Source organism: Pieris napi, chromosome 18 (assembly GCF_905475465.1).
Source record: "Pieris napi chromosome 18, ilPieNapi1.2, whole genome shotgun sequence".
NCBI lineage: Eukaryota > Metazoa > Arthropoda > Insecta > Lepidoptera > Pieridae > Pieris > Pieris napi.
This window is the reverse complement of record NC_062251.1, coordinates 3,304,798-3,324,940: the sequence shown is the minus strand read 5'-3', so window position 1 is coordinate 3,324,940 and position 20,143 is coordinate 3,304,798. Positions and strand designations below refer to the sequence as shown.

The 20,143-nt window shown below is 37.0% G+C and overlaps 1 protein-coding gene across 5 annotated transcripts in view; it reads right to left on the bottom strand.

The window, feature by feature from the left end:
• The window catches only part of LOC125058306 (phenoloxidase-activating factor 2-like), an 85,008-nt gene that overhangs the window by 55,433 nt on the left and 9,432 nt on the right, over positions 1-20,143 (bottom strand). The window contains exons 4-8 of one of the 5 annotated variants that reach the window (XM_047662369.1): positions 14,037-14,157; positions 13,342-13,479; positions 9,429-9,543; positions 6,500-6,611; positions 3,570-3,739 (exon numbers count right to left, since the gene is read on the bottom strand). The exons of 3 other annotated variants lie outside the window; for them this stretch is intronic. In XM_047662369.1, the coding sequence (XP_047518325.1) occupies positions 3,570-3,739; positions 6,500-6,611; positions 9,429-9,543; positions 13,342-13,479; positions 14,037-14,157 (656 nt within the window). The remainder of the gene's footprint in view (positions 1-3,569; positions 3,740-6,499; positions 6,612-9,428; positions 9,544-13,341; positions 13,480-14,036; positions 14,158-20,143) is intronic. One more of the 5 variants, XM_047662372.1, reaches the window with a different exon arrangement.

Below are 20,143 nucleotides of genomic sequence, written 5' to 3'. Positions count from 1 at the left end.
GTCGTGAAGCAGTCATTTTATGATTTGGCATTCTGATAAGGTGGGAGCTTGTAGTTTATTGTTTATTTAAGAGTATGCCTTTTCCCAAAAAATAATTACTAACTTTAGATCCACCGATCCAAAGAAACCACCGATCACGCGGGAAGATCCTTTCACGACTTTGCTTTAGCCTACGACCTGACACAAATGGTCCCTGCGACTACGCGAATACCAGATGTGGATGGTCACAAACCCTCTTTGTTGGACCTTCTGCTGACTTCACATCCGGAGAATTATCAAGTCTCTGTTGACCCGCCATTGGGTTCATCAGATCATTGTGTGGTCCGGAGTACTGTGCCATCTACGCGCCCTTCACGGCCCCGCTTTATGGGTTGTCGCCGTATCTGGCACTATAAGTCAGCAGATTGGGACGGGATGCGGTCTTTCTTTGCGTCCTACCCTTGGGGGCCTATGTGCTTTTCGCCGGAAGCTCCAGATTCCGTCGCCGCCTCTGTCGCCGAAGTGGTTCTGCAGGGCATGGAACTCTTTATTCCATTTTCTGCGGTGCCGATCGGTGGCAAGTCTCAGCCCTGGTTTAAACGTTCTTGCAAGGCGGCCTCGCGTCGAAAGCGAGAATGCTTTAAGGCATGGGCGGAAGCGGCGAAATCTCGTGATGCCAATACCAGCGAACTTAAAACAGCATATAACTCAGCCTCCAGGTCCTTCAAACGGGAAATCACTAAGGCAAAGTCAGAGCACATTGCCAGATTTGGCGAGAGATTGGCCCAACTCCCTTCAGGGACTCGAGCCTTCTGGTCTCTCGCCAAAGCTGTCCAAGGGAATTTTTGTCAGCCCGCCATTCCGCCACTGCACAGGGAGGATGACTCTCTGGCCCACACTGCGAAGGAGAAGGCCGACCTTTTGGGCTGTCTCTTCGCGTCCAACTCGACTTTGGATGACAGAGGGAGATCACCACCGACCATTTCGCGGTGTGATTCTTCGATGCCGGAAATCACATTCCAGCAACGTGCCGTGCGCAAAGCACTATCTTCCTTGGACATTCATAAGTCGAGCGGGCCGGATGGTATCCCCCCAATTGTGCTGCGTACTTGTGCTCCTGAGTTGGCTCCGGTCTTAACGCGCCTTTTTCGGTACCTGTACTTGCTCGGCACTGCCCCGAAGTGCTGGAAGACCGCTTCGATACATCCGATCCCAAAAAAAGGCGATCGCTCTGATCCGTCCAACTATCGCCCAATAGCTATAACCTCCTTGTTCTCCAAAATAATGGAAACCATTATTAATAGCCAGCTCTTGAGGTATCTAGAGGGCCACCAGTTGATTAGCGATTCTCAGTACGGCTTTCGTCGTGGTCGCTCAGCTGGTGACCTCCTTGTATACCTTACACATAGGTGGGCAGAGGCAATTGAGTCCAAGGGGGAGGCGCTGGCGGTAAGTTTGGACATAGCGAAAGCCTTCGATCGGGTGTGGCACAGAGCACTGCTCTCGAAGCTTCCAGCCTATGGGCTACCCGAGAAATTATGCGATTGGATCTCCAGCTTTCTGGCCGATCGGAGCATCAAGGTCGTCATCGACGGAGCATGTTCCGACCTTAAACCCGTGAACGCTGGGGTCCCACAAGGCTGTGTTCTATCCCCGACCCTGTTTCTTCTGCATATCAATGATATGTTGCAACTTAGCAACATTCATTGCTATGCGGATGACAGCACTGGGGATACTTTTTACACTGGCCGGGCAGGTATTTCTCGGGCAGTTGTCGATGAGTACCGGAACAAACTTGTGTCTGAAGTCGAAACTCTACTACGTGGAGTCTCAGACTGGGGCAGACTAAACCTAGTCCAATTTAACCCCAAGAAGACACAAGTTTGCGCGTTTTCCGCTAAAAAAACACCCTTTGTCGCCACTCCTCTTTTCGAAAACACTCTTCTTAAAGCCACAGCCAGCATTGGAATACTTGGCGTTGACATATCGAACGACGTTCAGTTTCGCGGTCACTTGGAGGGAAAGGCTAAATTAGCCTCCAAAAAGCTTGGTGTGCTCAGCAAGGCGAGGCGGTACTTCACTCCGGGCCACCGCATGCAACTATATAAAGCGCAAATTCGGCCCCACATGGAGTACTGCTCTCACCTCTGGGCGGGGGCTCCCCAGTACCAGCTCCTTCCACTTGACCGTATACAACGCAGAGCGGTTCGAATCGTCGACGACCAATCCCTCTCCGAGCGGCTTGATCCTTTGGCGTTGCGTAGAGATGTGGGGTCACTCTGCATCTTCTACCGCATTTACCATGGAGAGTGTTCAGAGGAGTTGTTCGGATTAATACCTGCAGCTGAATTTCATCATCGGACGTCGAGACAGAATACGAAATTCCACCCGTATCACCTCGACGTCCGCCGTTCCACAACTGAGCGTTTTTCAAGGCAGTTTTTGCCGCGCACCACCACTATGTGGAACCAGCTGCCCACTGAGGTATTTCCGAACCAATTCGACTTAGGGTCCTTCAAGAAAAGAGCGTACCGATTCCTGAAAGGCCGGCAACGCACTCGCGAGCCCTCTGGCATTGAGAGTGTCCATGGGCGGCGGTATCACTTAACATCAGGTGAGCCTCCTGCCCGTTTGCCCCCTGTTTTATAAAAAAAAAAAAAAAAAAAAAAAGATATTCTAGTACTGGGAAATTGCAGCCTGCGTTTGTTTCTAGTATTAACACTGTGCGTATTTTCTATTCTAGTAAACTTATCACTATTTTTGTATACATCCATAATATTTTCATAAATATTTTGCGAGGGAAAGGTAAGTATATTAATTTCCTTGAATTTATCTCTAAGAGATTCCCTACATTTTAAAATTATAGATTACACGAAAAGCCCTCTTCTGCGGGATGAAAATAGTTTCGACATCAGCAGCATGACCCCATAATAATAAGCCATAAGTCATTAAGCTATGAAAGTAACTAAAATAAACAAGTCTAGCTGTATCGACATCAGTTAGTGAGCGAATTATTTTAACCGCGTAAGCTGCAGAATCCGTTAATATGAGGGGACCACTGAAGTTTTGAATCCATGGTGATTCCAAGATATACAGTTGTATCATCCAGATTCAATACCTCATCATTTATAATTGGTCTAGTATCCATAACCCTTGCATTTTTTTGCACAAAATTTAATGCATTTTGTCTTTTTGCATTAAGTAGAAGGTTGTTCATACTAAACAAATAGACAATCGAAGATTGTCTTTTCACGCATTGTTCACGTCGTCAAAATTTTTTATTTGTCGTTTGATTTTAAATATCATCAGCAAACAAAACTATCTGATGTTTTTCCTCTAAATGAAAGGTAGATCATTTATAAAAACAAGAAAGAGGAAGGGGCCAAGAGTTGAGCCCTGTGGTACCCCCATATTTACTGCCGACTCAGAGGACCTCTTACCATTCACTTCAACCTTCTGAGTTCTACCGTACCTACACTTTGTGTCCCGGCGTGTTAGAATCACCCATCCCATGCAAAAATCCTTTGTTCGAAAACTGCTGTCACATGATTTGTTCTCACGCGCAGGCGATGTACAAAAGATACACTTACTTTTTTCACATTGAAAGCAAACTCAGCATTATTTAGGCCCCACCCCATGCTGTAGCAATCGGTCCCAGGTGGGGGCATTTGGCTTTCCAAACACGCGGTACCAATGTTAGCTACGGATAGGTCGAATGGCGTTTGCAATATTAACAATGCCACGTTGTTTCTGAATTTACCTGAAAAAGATATATTATAGTTCTGGGCCTCAGATTTTTGTATCTTTTTCGTTTGAGGTAAGTAAATATGCCTGACGCTATCGACAAATTGGGTCTAAGGTACGACGGATCCTCGCGATATTTTCGTTAACCGTACAAGCGAGTTTTAAATGCATATATACAGTATATTGGGTTCGAACCCACAACCTTAGGATGGAGAATCGCACGCTGAAGCCACTAGGTCAACACGGCTCTTAAAATAAAAAATATAGTTTAAAAAAACTATAAAACACTCTTTTAAAGCACATCAAACTAAAAAGTGAAAAAAAAATTCCTAATTTAGGCTGAAAATGGTAATGAACAAAAAATACTTAGTTGTTAGTAGTAGTAGTTTTTTAAAACTATATTTATTTTCCACTTTTTAGTCCTAGCAGAAATACGTGTTGTCTCAATTTAATCGTATTGCTTTGTGGACCTAAAAAAAATGTAATTGTTTTTTCGAGATAAACCTATGAAATTATTATATTGTCGCTGATTCTTTATAAGTGTACAAAGTTTGAATTAAATCTGTCCGTTTAAAGTGGTTCAAAATCGAGTCCGAAGGAGTCGGTTACATACATACATACATACATACAGGTGAAGCTAATATAAAGCGTGTAATAACTATGATTACGTGTGTAAAGAAATTAACAAAAACATTAACCAAAAAGTTGAAACATGTCAGAATGCGCAATGAATAGAAGCATGATGGCGAATAAACTTTCTGACAGAATAAACATATCAACAATAAAAAATCATATGGAAGTGGGCTAGGCATACCATCAAAGTACAGTCAAATGTTTTTTTTAAAATATTAATTAAACATACTCTGGACTGAAATTTGCTAGGCAACCCATATGGATTATATTTATTGACATTTCATAAGCAATAGCCTTGAGCTAAAAGAGCTGCTCCTCAGCTTTTCTGGACGTTCAACAAGCATTCGATCGCGTATGGCACGGCTCTTATGCAAGATCAAGTCACTTCTGCCTCATACTTTCTATGGAATCCTAGAGTCTTATATCACCGATAGAATATTCCAAGTGAAAGAGATGGATTGTACATCAGGTTTTTCATGATATACTTGCAGGGGTACCTCAAGGCTCTGTACTTGGCCCAGTGCTGTACACCATATATACCTCAGATCTACCGCGTACCTCTGAAGTCAACATTGCAACCTATGCAGACGATACGGCAATCCTAGCTTCAAGTAAACAACCCGAAGAAGCCACGTTAAAGCTGCAGCGAAGCCTAGATGAAATAAGCAACTGGTTCGATAGGTGGAGAATTAGGGTGAACACTAGCAAATCAGTACAGGTGACATTCACACTGCGAAGAAAGACATGCCCCCCTGTAAACCTAGGAGGAAAGGAACTGCCTCAGAGTGACACAGTTAAATATCTTGGACTGCACTTGAACCGTAGATTGACATGGCAAAAACACATCGAAACAAAACGGCGTGAGATCAACATTAAATATAAGAGGCTGTACTGGTAGAGGTTACTGGGTAGAAACTCGAAATTGTCCATCGACAACAAACTCCTTATCTACAATTCTGTTATCAAACCCGTGTGGACCTACGGGATACAATTGTGGGGAGCTACATGTGACTCTAACAAAACTAAAATTCATAGAACACAAAACTACATCCTTAAACAAATAAGCAACTCGCCTTGGTTCATAAGAAACTCTGAAGTACATGAACACCTAGGCATACCTACAGTCAAGGAGGAAATAAAAGTATACGCTCAGAAGTACAAGACTAGGCTGGAATATCATCCTAACCACCTAGCTGTTCAACTCACCCTACCGGAGTATATAAACCGACTCAAAAGACGAAGAACCTTAGAGCTCAGCAGCATTGACGGAGCTAATATTATTATGGTAGATATTCCTAATGAGGAATATCTCCACCCGCAAACCATCCTACAACTCATCTGCTCATAGTCAGAAGACTGATTGCACGATGCGCTCTATCAAAAAAAAAAAATGTATTGACATATTAAATTAAATATAAAATACGTTTCATTAAATAAGCATCTCGGTGAAGGTCGTTGTATATCGGGATCTTATACCATTACTAATTCTAGGCCGGAGAGTTAGTTAAAATCTAATTAAGGAGAAACGAAGTTCGAGGGGGCAGCTAGTAAGTAATAAATTATGCTAAATGATATTGTTGGAACGAAGTTCCTTATCGCGCGTTGTGAAAGGGGGCTAGACGGAAAAAATTCTTACGAAAAGTTGTCACGACACTTTTTTGCTATTTGCTATTGTAATACACCTCGTCCGATCACCGAAGTTAAGCAACATCGGACGAGGTCAGTACTTGGATGGGTGACCGCCTGGGAACACCTCGTGATGTTGGCTTTTTTTTTCGTCGTAAGATTGGTGTCGAGAAAATCTATCATACTGTTATGATACCAATTAACATATAAACTAATCGAAAGGAATTTCGCTCCATCCGGGTGTCCCTTGACACCTCTAAAGTTTTTTTTATGTTAGAACTTGTCAATCGGTTCTCTAGTATTAACTAAGACTGATTCCCATACGACAAAATCGGCGAAGTAAGTGATAGCGGCGCCCATAGGCCGTCAGAGGGCTCGCAAATGCGTTGCCGGCCTTAAATTCATAAGTATAAGTGTTTGTTACCTATATGAATAAAGTTATTTTGAGTTTGAGTTAAAAGGTGTATAAGAATCCCGTTTATAATACTAAAGATAAATGAACTTTTGATAAACTTACTTTGGTCTAAATATGGATGCCTCTCTATGTCCTTAACATCTCGTTCCCGATCCGACGTACCACACGTTTCGTTAGTAGTTTGAGTGACCATATCACCAGCTCGACACTTTAACTGTAATAGAATATATCTATTATCTATCTTTATATATATAATTCTTCTGTGAGTGTGTATGTCACTGAACTTCTCTCAAACGACTGGACCGATTTTGATGAAATTTTTTGTGTGTGTTCAAGGGGATCTGGGAATGGTTTAGATTCACAAATCAGCCAGCCAGATGGCGCTGCAGTCGGTACTTTCATACTTTGCTTTACTAATTGCTTGAAATATCATGCAGGACAACGTCTGTCGGGTCCACTAGTACTTAATATTATAAAGAGGAAAGGTTTGATTTTTTGTTTGTTTGAAATGAATAGGCTCCGAAACTAGTGAGCCGATTTCAAAAATTCTTTCACCGTTGGCAAGCTACACTATTCCCGAGTGACATAGGCTATGTTCATAGGGATGCTTACTAAAACTTGAATAATCTAACCCAAGGTGTAAAAAATAAACAAAAAACTTCTTTCAGTCGAGTGCGCTGCGAAAACTATTAATGATAGAACAATATGATGTATTACATTTTTTCAGGACACATCACTATCTATAAAAAATGTCGTGACAGCATGTCTCTATCTTTTATAGTTCCGTCACAATAAGTGTCCTTTTATAATTTTTTTTAAATTAAAATACCGCTAGAAAAGGCTCTTTATTCGTACCTAGGTATTGATCCTTATCAAAATAATTACCAACGTTTCACATAAGCTACAATTTAATGGCATAACCACCAAAAAAGCATGGTGGATTGGTGTTCTCCTGCCGTTTCTCTTGAATAGTTTACTACTATGTAATATAACAAAAATCTTAGCCACAGCAACGCTTGGCCGAGTCTACTAGTATATATATATACTTTAAAAGGCTTAACAAAACACAACGAACACACAATATACAAAAACAATAAAGAAAAGAGAGAGAGAAAAGAAATAATACAATAAACAAGATTAAGAAATACAAATATTAAATCAAATATTGCAATAGCAATTGTAATTGGTGACGGAACTATGACTGCAGCATTTTACGCCTGAAGACCTGGAGACTTTCAAAAAATAGATCAAATCCTCCTTTACTGCAGTTATATATATGTTTGTACACCAGTCACCAACCAACATTTTTCCTCACAGCCCGAACGTATAAAGTCAAAATCATTTATTCATATTATATAGGTAACACAATGTACGATTATGTACGTCAAAAAAGAAATACATATGAAATGCTTCTAATTTAACATTTACTGCCTGTTCTCAAGGGCGTAGAACGGAAGAGAAGAACGGGCAATAAAGTCTCCGCTACTCTTTTTAATCGCCAAAGTTTTTGTTTAACACTATGTTTGTCAGGAGATGCAACCATTGCACCAAGGACTTTAAATTTAAAACTATTGGTAAATCTACCAAGTTATTTAAAATTATATGTCAGGGAATGTTGCGATTATCAGAAAATTTTCCGATCGAGTCAATTGTCCGTTGATTTTTATTGTTACTTTGGTTATAGGTCGGTTATCGAAAGCTGGCGCGTTCACAGTACTCACACTAATACAATTTCACTATACAGTATGTTTAAAAATATGACTTTTTTGCCAAGCTATATATTTTAGTCTACTCTGGTTTTAGTAAGGTTGGGTGGGTTGTAAATAAATAAAAATGTGTCAAATACATATAAATATTATGTGCATACGTGATACGATGGTGGATCCCAAAGTTGTAAGCCCGACCAAGAACGTAAAAGAGTAGTTTGTGTAAATAATTTTTCATTTTTCGACATCAGCTCCATCTAGCTCAACACACTTCACTAACTATTCTTTCAATACTCCTCTTAGAAACCCCAGTCGCATCTGATGTCAAATTAAATATAACATTTTTTCATTAAACTGTTTTTATTAAGATGCTTAAAATAATTAAAAACATTGTGCACCATTTTACAAGATTGCCCTGGTAATGTTTGAAAAAATATCAACATGTATAAAATAATAATAATATAAAACAGTAAAGATCAACATGAACATCAACATGACTAAAATTATAGCTTGGTAAAAAAGTAATATTTTTAAACATACTGTATAGTGAAATTGCATTAGTGTGAGTACTGTGAACGCGCCAGCTTTCGATAACCGACCTATAACACCAGTAAAATATCTCTGATCCATGCGACTTCTTCGATACAAAGAGTCCCGTCGGGAGGTGTGTGATGCGATATTACGGTCTACTGAAGAAGAACTGAAGAAGTTGATCTGGTTAGCGCTGCTTCATAAGTCCTCGTGTCATTTTTACACGTGTATATCTTTTTTCTAACATATTATCACAAGTATTTGATTGTCCTCCCTATTTGAAGAATACAAAAAAACAAACACCCGTGGCACCACAAACTTCTTAGGTGTGGGCCTCAAATTTCTGTATCTGTTTTATAATCGTTAGACAACCTAATGGGCAAGTAGGTGATCAGCCTACTATGCCTTAAACCGTCGACTTTTTGGGTCTAAGAAAGTCCATTGTTGCACAGTCGGGGATTGAACCCACGACCTCTGAGAGTCGCACGCTGAAATCACGTGGATAATGGATATATTTAATTTATTTTGACGACTCATTGGTCTAGTGTTTAGTACCCCTGACTGCGAATCCATGGGTCCCGGGTTCGATCCCCGGCTGAGGCGAATATAGATGTGATGAGCATTTGGTGTTATTCTTAGGTCTTGGGTGTTTAAATATGTATTTATATGTATATCTATCTATAATATGTATGTATATCCGTTGCCTAGTACCCATAACACAAGCTTCACCAGCTTAGCATGGGACTAGGTCAATTGGTGTGAATTGTCTTTAAAAAAAAAAATTAATGGATTACCTGATTTGCGTTCATATTATAAAATGTATGAGCTGCAGACATCACTACGGATTTGTGTATTAGTACACCAGCACCCAAGTACACACGAACATAATGTGTCGAATCTAAATCTTTCCTGTAAATAATTACCACATTTATTTGACTAATTGAGACTTATTAGTATTAATAAAAATAATTAAACATTAATAAAAACAAAATTAAATAGTTTGGAAAAACCCTAAAGTGCACGCCTCATAGCGGTCATTCACATTTAAAAAAAAAATAATTCGTTTACATTTTTTTTTTTATTTTTACTTCTTACTACTTACTTAATATAAAAAAAATATATAGTGGCGCCATAACTCTAAGGTGAGGAAAAAAAATACAAAAATAAATGTATATATAGATACCTATACAAATACACAGTCGTATTTTAGTTTTTGACGTGATAACGTCTTTAAAATCGTTTTAGTCGGGTGACATGTTCAGAAACTTGTGTCACACCAAAACCTCACGAGCGCGATCGCAGGTATAACGAGAGAGAGACGGACCGATCTCCCGTCTCATCTCGAGCGCTGCCAGTCATTCCGTGAATGTATGAAGAAAAATGTATATCATAGTCGAATAAGTAAACTTGTCATTTTACACCCGAAATTTATTATCAAAAGTGTGAATAAAACGATAGATGTAATTTAAAATTTGAAAAAATTGTTGTCTTCATTAATTCCTTACTTCCCAAAAACTTATATCACCAATAAGACGTTATCACGTAAACATCTCGATCGTAAACCTACTTTACAAACAAACAATATTTTTTTACAAATTATAATTAAACGACAGTACTTAGAACGCTAATATTAACTAGGAATCAGCCCAGGGTATAACTTTATATAATAAGAAAAAAGTATTCTGGTACGATAAATTTTTCGACCAATTTCTCTGCCACATACATGGATCCATAAACACAGACTGACGGACGTCCAAGATTATTGATTTTAATGTTATTATTTACTATCTTAAACAAAATAATTGTTCATAAAAAATACCATATGTGCTTGATAGATTATTAAACTCGATTTCAGTGAACTCATATTATCCTGTAAGTGTTATATTAGTGAGAAAAAAGTCATCCAAGTTTCGAAAGACTGGGTTTTTTGACATGTCGAGAGTAGAGCACTGCGAGGCGTTCAAAAGTATGCTCCGTGTCACTCTTCTTCACAAAAGGAAGAAAGAGGTAATTTATTTAAAAGAGCGTAATTGGACATACATATTTTGCAAACACGTTTTCCGTGAAGTATTAGTTTCTACGTGATAAATAGTGATGGTGGGAGTAGGTACAAAGACAGTTGACTTAATAGAAACTGAGAGAGTTGATATGAAAATTCTTTATTTAACACTATTATAAGGAAAACCTTAAAAAGTTCTTAAAACCTACATAGGTTTAGAGTTAAGTATAACTTTATTTCTCATAAGAATTGCATACATAATTCACTTACTGAGAAACAATATATAAAACTAAGATTAATAATTAGAGCGCACAGATGTACGTATTGTATTAGAACCAATTCAATGAGTTCAGAATAGATAAATATTTTTTTTTAAACATATATAATAAGCTGTAAAAAACTCAACTAAAGCGTACGAGTGGGGTATACTGGACTGAACTGGTTTTCAGGCTATAAAAGCACGGCGCGCGATATGGCCGTGCTCACTTCGCCGCTCGCCCTAGGTAATATAGACGTCACTTAAGGCCGATTTACATTATCTTAGTGTTTAGGAGAGGGCTTTAGTACAACTTGAAAGGCAAGTTCTTTAGCGTAGCGTTTACATGTTTCAACTAAAGTACTATCCTAAAGCACTCTCCTAAACACTAATGATAATGTAAATCGGCCTTTACAGTTATTGTTGTTGAATTTGTGGTTATGTGTTCTTTATTAAATAATAGTAGTTGAGTGGTAAATTTCGTGTAATCTAATTTGTTTTTTTTAGTAATTTTATTTGTTAATTTCTTACTATATAATATATTAAAACTATAAATTTCGGATACGAACTGAAAAGATATACGAAGAAACAAAAAATAATGAATATAAAACAAACGTACATATACCACACTTTTTTTTGTGTAATAAGAGGCAAGATTCGAAAATATTTTGATGTGTTCCTTGACAATATTATTCCTATTATAGAATATGTTTTTTGCTGTGTCTTCAGATGAGAAACATACTTTTATTGTACAATTTTCTCCGATTTATACTTTCCGAGACGTAGTATTCTAGTAGGTTGAATTTATTAATTCATAGTGATTTATTATTTATTATTTATTATTTATTATTTATTATTTATTATTTATTATTTATTATTTATTATTTATTATTTATTATTTATTATTTATTATTTATTATTTATTATTTATTATTTATTATTTATTATTTATTATTTATTATTTATTATTTATTATTTATTATTTATTATTTATTATTTATTATTTATTATTTATTATTTATTATTTATTATTTATTATTTATTATTTATTATTTATTATTTATTATTTATTATTCGACACTTAATATTTTAATGACAATTAAATTCATTAAATTCCTAACATATCTTCCTTTTTCCGTCCCTCTAAGTATCGGAAATCTAAACTTTTAGATTTGTATAAATATGAACAACACTTCAAGATTAGTTTGCCGCTGAAGTTTCACTTCTGACATGTGTACTTTGTACACACACACTTTTTTATACTATCAGTTTGTCCACTCTTAGAGGATTTTAATAATTCCAGCATTTCAGACATCTGTTTTTTTATTTCAGCAATATCAGACTTGGTCGCTTCATTATCGTCGGGTAATTTTCATTTATTACTAAGAGTGATTTGTGGTGTAGCTTCTTTATGTGACTCAGACAAATTCGGATAAGATCTGCTAAGTCCCGCACACATTGTACGAAAGATCTATGTACGAAATTGGGAGTTGCTTGTGCGCCGCCGTCAGGTGCGTACGGTACGGAAATACAGCGGTAGATTTTCCGTCCTTGTTACTGAAGAGCGGTTACCGCTTCGCTTAAAGGCCTAAATTAGGGTGGATTTACATTATCTTAGTGTTTAGGAGAGTGCTTTAGGATAGTACTTTAGTTGAAACATGTAAACGCTACTTGCTTTAGTAAACGTTACGCTAAAGAACTTTCAAGTTGTACTAAAGCACTCTCCTAAACACTAAGATAATGTAAATCGGCCTTAACGGTGTATGTCACTCGCGCTCGATTTTGTTGTAATTAGTCGCCGTAAGGTTCGTAATTGGTTAAAGAACTTTTTGAATTCAATTAAATAAATAATAACACGATTGCTATGTGCGCTCGTCGTGAGCAAGAGAGCATAGTAATAACAAAGACAAACTAGAAACAGACTTGACATAAAAGATAAATTAAGTCTATGGTATATAACTTAAAAATTAGTTTGCCGAAAAAGTTCCACTTCTTATATGTGTACTTTGTACGCACTTTTTTTTTATGCAACGAAGTGTGAATAAATAAATAAATACTATCTATAATATTGTCTTTGACTGACATAACCTTTACACATTTAATAAAAAAACTGTTTTTACCGGATTGAAGTTTTGTGTTATTATAAATTTACAATTATTTAACATAATTTTAAATTTATCCGACGTTTCGCGTGCTTTACAGCGTGCGTGGTCTCGGTGACTGAAGACAAAAGGTGTTGAATGTCAAAAAGTATCACAGCTGCAGAGAAAGGGTGTTTTTAAAACATAAATATTTAAATAATACAAAACTTCAATCCGTTAAAAACAGTTTTTTCATTAAATACTATCTACCAGGCGCCAACTTAAATCTTTAATTGGCGCCTGAGTGCACTAGAAGAGAAGAAAATGGAAGATGTAGGAAAGACTAATTAGATGACCCTGGAATTATTTACCTTATTATTGCCACCATCCAAGGATACTCTCCGAATCCATAAGATGATGGGTTGCTATACCCACAAACGTTGGTTTTGGCCGCTGTCGTTATTATTACTTCGTTTAGGGGACAGCATTTCTCCGGTAAGAAACAGGGTCTGTTTGAAGGATAAAATAATATATGCTAATAATTCCTATGATATTTCTAACATAGTTATCATAATGGGTAGCTTTTCTCGTTAGTTCTGGAGAATTTTATTTAAATCAGACAATCTGAGTTGTGACTCCGTTCCATTGATAATTTTAAAAAAGTAGTGGCGCTAAAACTTCATTAGTCCAGCCCTGCGATTCTGTTACTCACTTTTTGAACTCACACAGCGGTTTTCGCATCAGCAGTCGCTCTCAAATCAGTCGCGAAGCAGTCCTTTTATGATTTGGCATTCTGATAAACAATAAACTACAAGCTCCATCCTTTTCAGAATGCTGTGTGAGTTCAAAAAGTGAGTTACAGAATCGCAGGGCAGGACCTTAGATTTCTCTATCTGTGTCATGATATGTAAATCAAAAATTTGTTTGTATTTTAGTTAAGTAAGCTGTAAAGTTTGTCAACTATGATTAATCGAATTAGGCAGAGAAATACGAAACGAACTGGAAATCCTAATTTAAAAAAAAATGTAGCAACTTGCAAAAACCAGAGACAATATTAAACCACTACCTATAGAAAATAGGTTTGGACCGATCAACGCCATCGTCCTTCTCAGCGCATTCTGATATCTTCACACAACGACCCAGGACTTGTTGATCTGTTTTACAATAACCGCTCCGATCTGAAGTGTCTGAAATGTAGCATAGTTAAAATGTAGTAGAATGTATCTATTTAGAATTGCAAACGTCAAACAACTCTATTAAAAACTGACAGCCGAAAGATGACAGATTATCGTTATGACACAAACAAGTAGAGCACAGACCATACTCAATGTCAAATCATTTATTTAAATTAGGCTGATTAAAAAGGCACTTTTAAAAGTCAAAATTACAAGTGAAATATATTTAAAAAAAAGGGTGCGTGTACTTACGTACGCGCGAAAAAAGTTATACTTCTTTGACATTATTAAAAATAGTTTTTGATTGCATGCAAATAATGAATTACAATTAAATAATCAAAGACTGGAAAAGGTATATACTCAATAAAGTTCAGTTTACATTTGAAAAATTAAATAAATAAATATTTATTATTATTCTCTTACATTAAGTGTAACATAAATTCTACTATTATTCGAATGTTGTTTTTAAATTATGTCCAAAGCCGTAGCATCTTCCGTTGGCAACTTCATTCTGTTAATTTTGTGTAACGGTGCGCGCGCATCCTAAAATTTCACTCTCATCAATTTTACATAACGAGCCTAAAGAAGTATAACTTCAAAAATTACTCTAATTGCCACTTCCAAAAGGTAGTTTCATATGGAGAACACGAATTCCTTGCACCCATCCATCATTCCTAGATAGTATAATATAGGTTTAAGTGGCGGTTAAATAATCATTTCCCCGGCATGCCCACCAATAGGCCACATCTCAGTTAACATTACACGTATTGAATTTATATACGCGTTTTAGACTAGAGATTCTGTTGACCAATCACAATTTGACGTTTTGTTCTACATTCTCACATATATATGTCAGAGATTAGGTTATAATAGAACACGATGTAATTTGTTTTATTACAATCGCAACACCATGCAATGGCAACACCACAAAATATCATAGACTTACAGGTTGTAAAATGTCAATGTGTCAATTGTCAAAGTCAATTTGTTAGTAGTGCGTAGAAGTGCTTCAGAGTAGGGATGTGACATTCTGCATAAAAAATCGATTTTTCATTAATCGATTATTTTTTGACGTGATAATGTCTTTAAAATCGTTTTAGTCGGGTGACATGTTCAGAAACTTGTGTCACACCAAAACCTCACAAGCGCGATCGCAGGTATAACGAGAGAGAGACGGACCGATCTCCCGTCTCATCTCGAGCGCTGCCAGTCATTCCGTGAATGTATGAAGAAAAATGTATATCATAGTCGAATAAGTAAACTTGTCATTTTACACCCGAAATTTATCATCAAAAGTGTGAATAAAACGATAGATGTAATTTAAAATTTGAAAAAATTGTTATCTTCATTAATTCCTTACTTCCCAAAATCTTATATCACCAATAAGACGTTATCACGTAAACATCTCGATCGTAAACCTACTTTACAAACAACCAATATTATTTAAGCATGAAAAATCGATTAATAAATAATCGATTTTTTTATTAATCCATTTTTTCCAAATTTTTTAATTAATTTCTAAATAAACACCCTAAATATTTTATTTTTCATGGTTTTTTTAATTAAAAATAAACAATAGAAATTATAAACACAAGTTAACGTTTAAGAATAATCGAAATTAACTTAATCTCGTTTTAATAGATTTTAGGTGAAATTTAATAAATGCTGAGTGTATGCCTTTTCAGTAGCACATTGCAGTATTTTTGTTGTCTTTTTAATTGTATGTTGTCCTGTGCTGCTGAATAAATTTATTTTACTTTTAAATTATAGTGTTCCATTCAAACTTGAGTTTTTGTAAAATTAACTGGTTTTATCATCCTTTCGATGTTTTACAAAAAAAATGTGTGCGTGTACTAGGTGTACACACGTAAGAAGTGAAACTTCTTTATGACCTTATTTTTCGAAAAATGATCTACTTAACGAAACGTTAAACGTTATGCAACTTAACGAAATTGGTTAAATAAAGTTTAACAAAGGCTTTTATTGTCATAGACATGAATACAAATACAATTACATATTTCATTTTACCTTTTTACTACTAAGATTATTACAGAATTTCATTAATCGTAATCGAATTATTACTATCATTGTTATCGTTATTATATATATTTTTGTTATTAATGGCTTCGAATCTCTTCGGATCAACCGTGGTAGGGACAAGAAAAAGATGCCGCGTAACCGAAAAACGTGACGATTTGCTACAAAATTTCTCCCATACGTCGGTAAAGAACTTTCATTCCAACGCCGATAAAGAAGTTTGACTTCAAAAATCAACATGGCGCGTAACGGAAAAATGTGACGCGTAACGAAAAAATGTTACACTAAATTTTTTTCCAACCCCGATAAAGAAGTTTCACTTCAAAAACATCAATGTATCGAGTATATCAATACATCTTAAAAGAATCGGATTCAATATATCGCATTGTAAACATCGTTGTAAATCGAATATCCCTAATAGTTCTAGGTCCGGGTTTTAAAAGACCAGAGTTAATGTCGGGAGGTGGCAGATAAAAAATCGACTATGATTGATTTTCAATTATGAAAATAATCGATTATTAATCGATTATTTCAAATATAAAAATCGCGTAAAAAAGTCGATTTTAACTTTTAAAAAAATCTATTAAAATCGATTTTTTTAAAAATCGTATATTTTTCACATCCCTACTTCAGAGTTCAGTTGCTTTCCGATCGGCGCCTGCGCCGGACGTGCGCACTGACTGTTTAAATATTAAGTAATAATGTGGGACGACAGTAGTGATACCAACTTTGTAATTATTAATCGCGTTGAATCTGCGACATACCTATAATAAATTCATTATAGACGTTGAGAGAGAATTCAACCATTTAGTTGATTACTATATTAATCAATTATACTGTCTAGGTATAACGTCATTCGTTTTAACGAAAAAATGTGTTAAATTTGTTTGGTAAAACACAAAACCCATATAATAATCACTCTTTATAACATCACAACTATTCTCTATAACGAAGAAATATTTTCATATTAGATATCAACAACATACTTAAGTATAATAACCTTTTGAGGTGCTACAATTTCTAAGAAATAAACCTGAAGTCATAAACAACAGCCGTCTCGCCTTTGTTATTGTTAATTGCATTAACACGTCTGCCATTATTCTGAGATTACATTGCAATCTGAAATTTAGGTCTCAGTTACTAAACGCACCACCGTCACCTATCGTGTATTATCAGTCGTAAACAAACTTTGAAACTGTTAACCCTGGAAAGATAGTCTGCGTAAAATTTACGCATGCGTTTTCGAATAATTGCTGTATCTTTCTAATTAGCGCGAATCCATAGCTGTGCGTTTAGGACATCTCATTCGTGGTTGGGAGCTGCCGCGGGACGTAAGTGTCAATAAGGTAAGTGCCACCGATTTTGAAATATAACGACCGCGTGAGTCAAAATTACGCATGATTATCTTTATCGTGACTTTTATGATTTTGGCTTATATGACAGTTTTAGTACTGTTTTAATACTTTATATTATAACTAATATTATAATTTCATTTTTAAAGATATTGAGGCAAATATAATATATCACAATGGGGAGTATCAATTGAAACCAACACGAAATCCTGGCCGCTCTTATGCAAAGTGATGACGAGCTTTCGTGTGAGGACACCGACAGTGAAGTAGCGGACCACGTTTAAAGTTTTCTTTTTTTTTAAGTAAAAATAAAGGAGTTTAAAAAATTATCTGCAGTATTAATTATTCTAATATATGTGTATATATAATAACATACAGTTCATTAAAATAAACTATTAAACCTAGACCTACAACTAATTCAAATTCTTGCGTAAATTTTACGCATGATTATCTTTTCCGTATTACAAAATATGATTATCTTTCTAGGGTTAAAATGGCCAGTAAAAGAAAAGCTATATGTGTTTAGAATAATGATACAGTCAAACCGTTTATAACGACATCGTTTACAACGACCTATCGGTTATTACAACCAAATTGTATGGTCCCGTCCGAATCCCTAGTAAACTATTCAGTAAACAAACCGCTTATAACAACATCGGATACAGCGACATATCGCTTACAACGACGAATATTTTATCGATATTCATCGGCTATAACGACTAACTGCTTCTTTTCTCAGCAAAACAAAAAAAATACAAACGATTTTAAATCTTATTTATAAGCACTGAATGAATATTTAGGCATATTATTACCCACGCACTTTCTCCCACCTCATCCTAACCTCTTCCCGGCCATATTTTGACCTTGCATACTTTACACATGTTCAGTTCGCAAATTGACTGCGTGAGTAACAGTTTGATTTAAAAGTGTTGGTGTTGTTTAGACTGTGCAATTGTGCATTTATGTCGCAAAAAAGAGGAAAAGTGTTTTCTATTGAAGAAAAATCTCATGTCATATGGATAAAATGCAAAAAATATTTGAGACTGGGCTAAAAAAACGTACCAAAATGACTGATTACTTTTGTACCATTATTAATTGCCAGCTCTTGAGTTATCTAGAAGGTCACCAGTTGATTGGCGATTCTCAGTACGGCTTTCGTCGTGGTCGCTCAGCTGGTGACCTCCTTGTATACCTTACCCATAGGTGGGCGGAAGCAATTGAGTCCAAGGGGGAGGCGTTGGCGGTAAGTTTGGACATAGCGAAAGCCTTCGATCGGGTGTGGCACAGAGCACTGCTCTCGAAGCTTCCAGCCTATGGGCTTCCCGAGAAATTATGCGATTGGATCTCCAGCTTTCTGGCCGATCGGAGCATCAAGGTCGTCATCGACGGAGCATGTTCCGACCTTAAACCCGTGAACGCTGGGGTCCCACAAGGCTGTGTTCTATCCCCGACCCTATTTCTTCTGCATATCAATGATATGTTGCAACTTAGCAACATTCACTGCTATGCGGATGACAGCACTGGGGATATTCTTTACACTGGCCGGGCAGGTATTTCTCGGGCAGTTGTTGATGAGTACCGGAACAAACTTGTGTCTGAAGTCGAAACTCTACTACGTGGAGTCTCAGACTGGGGCAGACAAAACCTAGTCCAATTTAACCCCAAGAAGACACAAGTTTGCGCGTTTTCCGCTAAAAAAACACCCTTTGTCGCTACTCCTCTTTTCGAAAACACTCTTCTTAAAGCCACAGCCAGCATTGGAATACTTGGCGTTGACATATCGAACGACGTTCAGTTTCGCGGTCACTTGGAGGGAAAGGCTAAATTAGCCTCCAAAAAGCTTGGTGTGCTCAGCAAGGCGAGGCGGTACTTCACTCCGGGCCACCGCATGCAACTATATAAAGCGCAAATTCGGCCCCACATGGAGTACTGCTCTCACCTCTGGGCGGGGGCTCCCCAGTACCAGCTCCTTCCACTTGACCGTATACAACGCAGAGCGGTTCGAATTGTCGACGACCAATCCCTCTCCGAGCGGCTTGATCCTTTGGCGTTGCGTAGAGATGTGGGGTCACTCTGCATCTTCTACCGCATTTACCATGGAGAGTGTTCAGAGGAGTTGTTCGGATTAATACCTGCAGCTGAATTTCATCATCGGACGTCGAGACAGAATACGAAATTCCACCCGTATCACCTCGACGTCCGCCGTTCCACAACTGAGCGTTTTTCAAGGCAGTTTTTGCCGCGCACAACCACTATGTGGAACCAGCTGCCCACTGAAGTATTTCCGAACCAATTCGACTTAGGGTCCTTCAAGAAAAGAGCGTACCTATTCTTAAAAGGCCGGCAACGCACTCGCGAGCCCTCTGGCATTGAGAGTGTCCATGGGCGGCGGTATCACTTAACATCAGGTGAGCCTCCTGCCCGTTTGCCCCCCGTTCTATAAAAAAAAAAAAAAAAAACCTAATTATTTCGTAATAAATATTTTTGTTTCTTTTTTGACTCGTTTACATATTATAATATTAACCATATTATAACCCATACCTACCTATTCTAGATAGATAACTATGATAATATAACTATGTTTATACATATGTACTGTACTTGTGTAT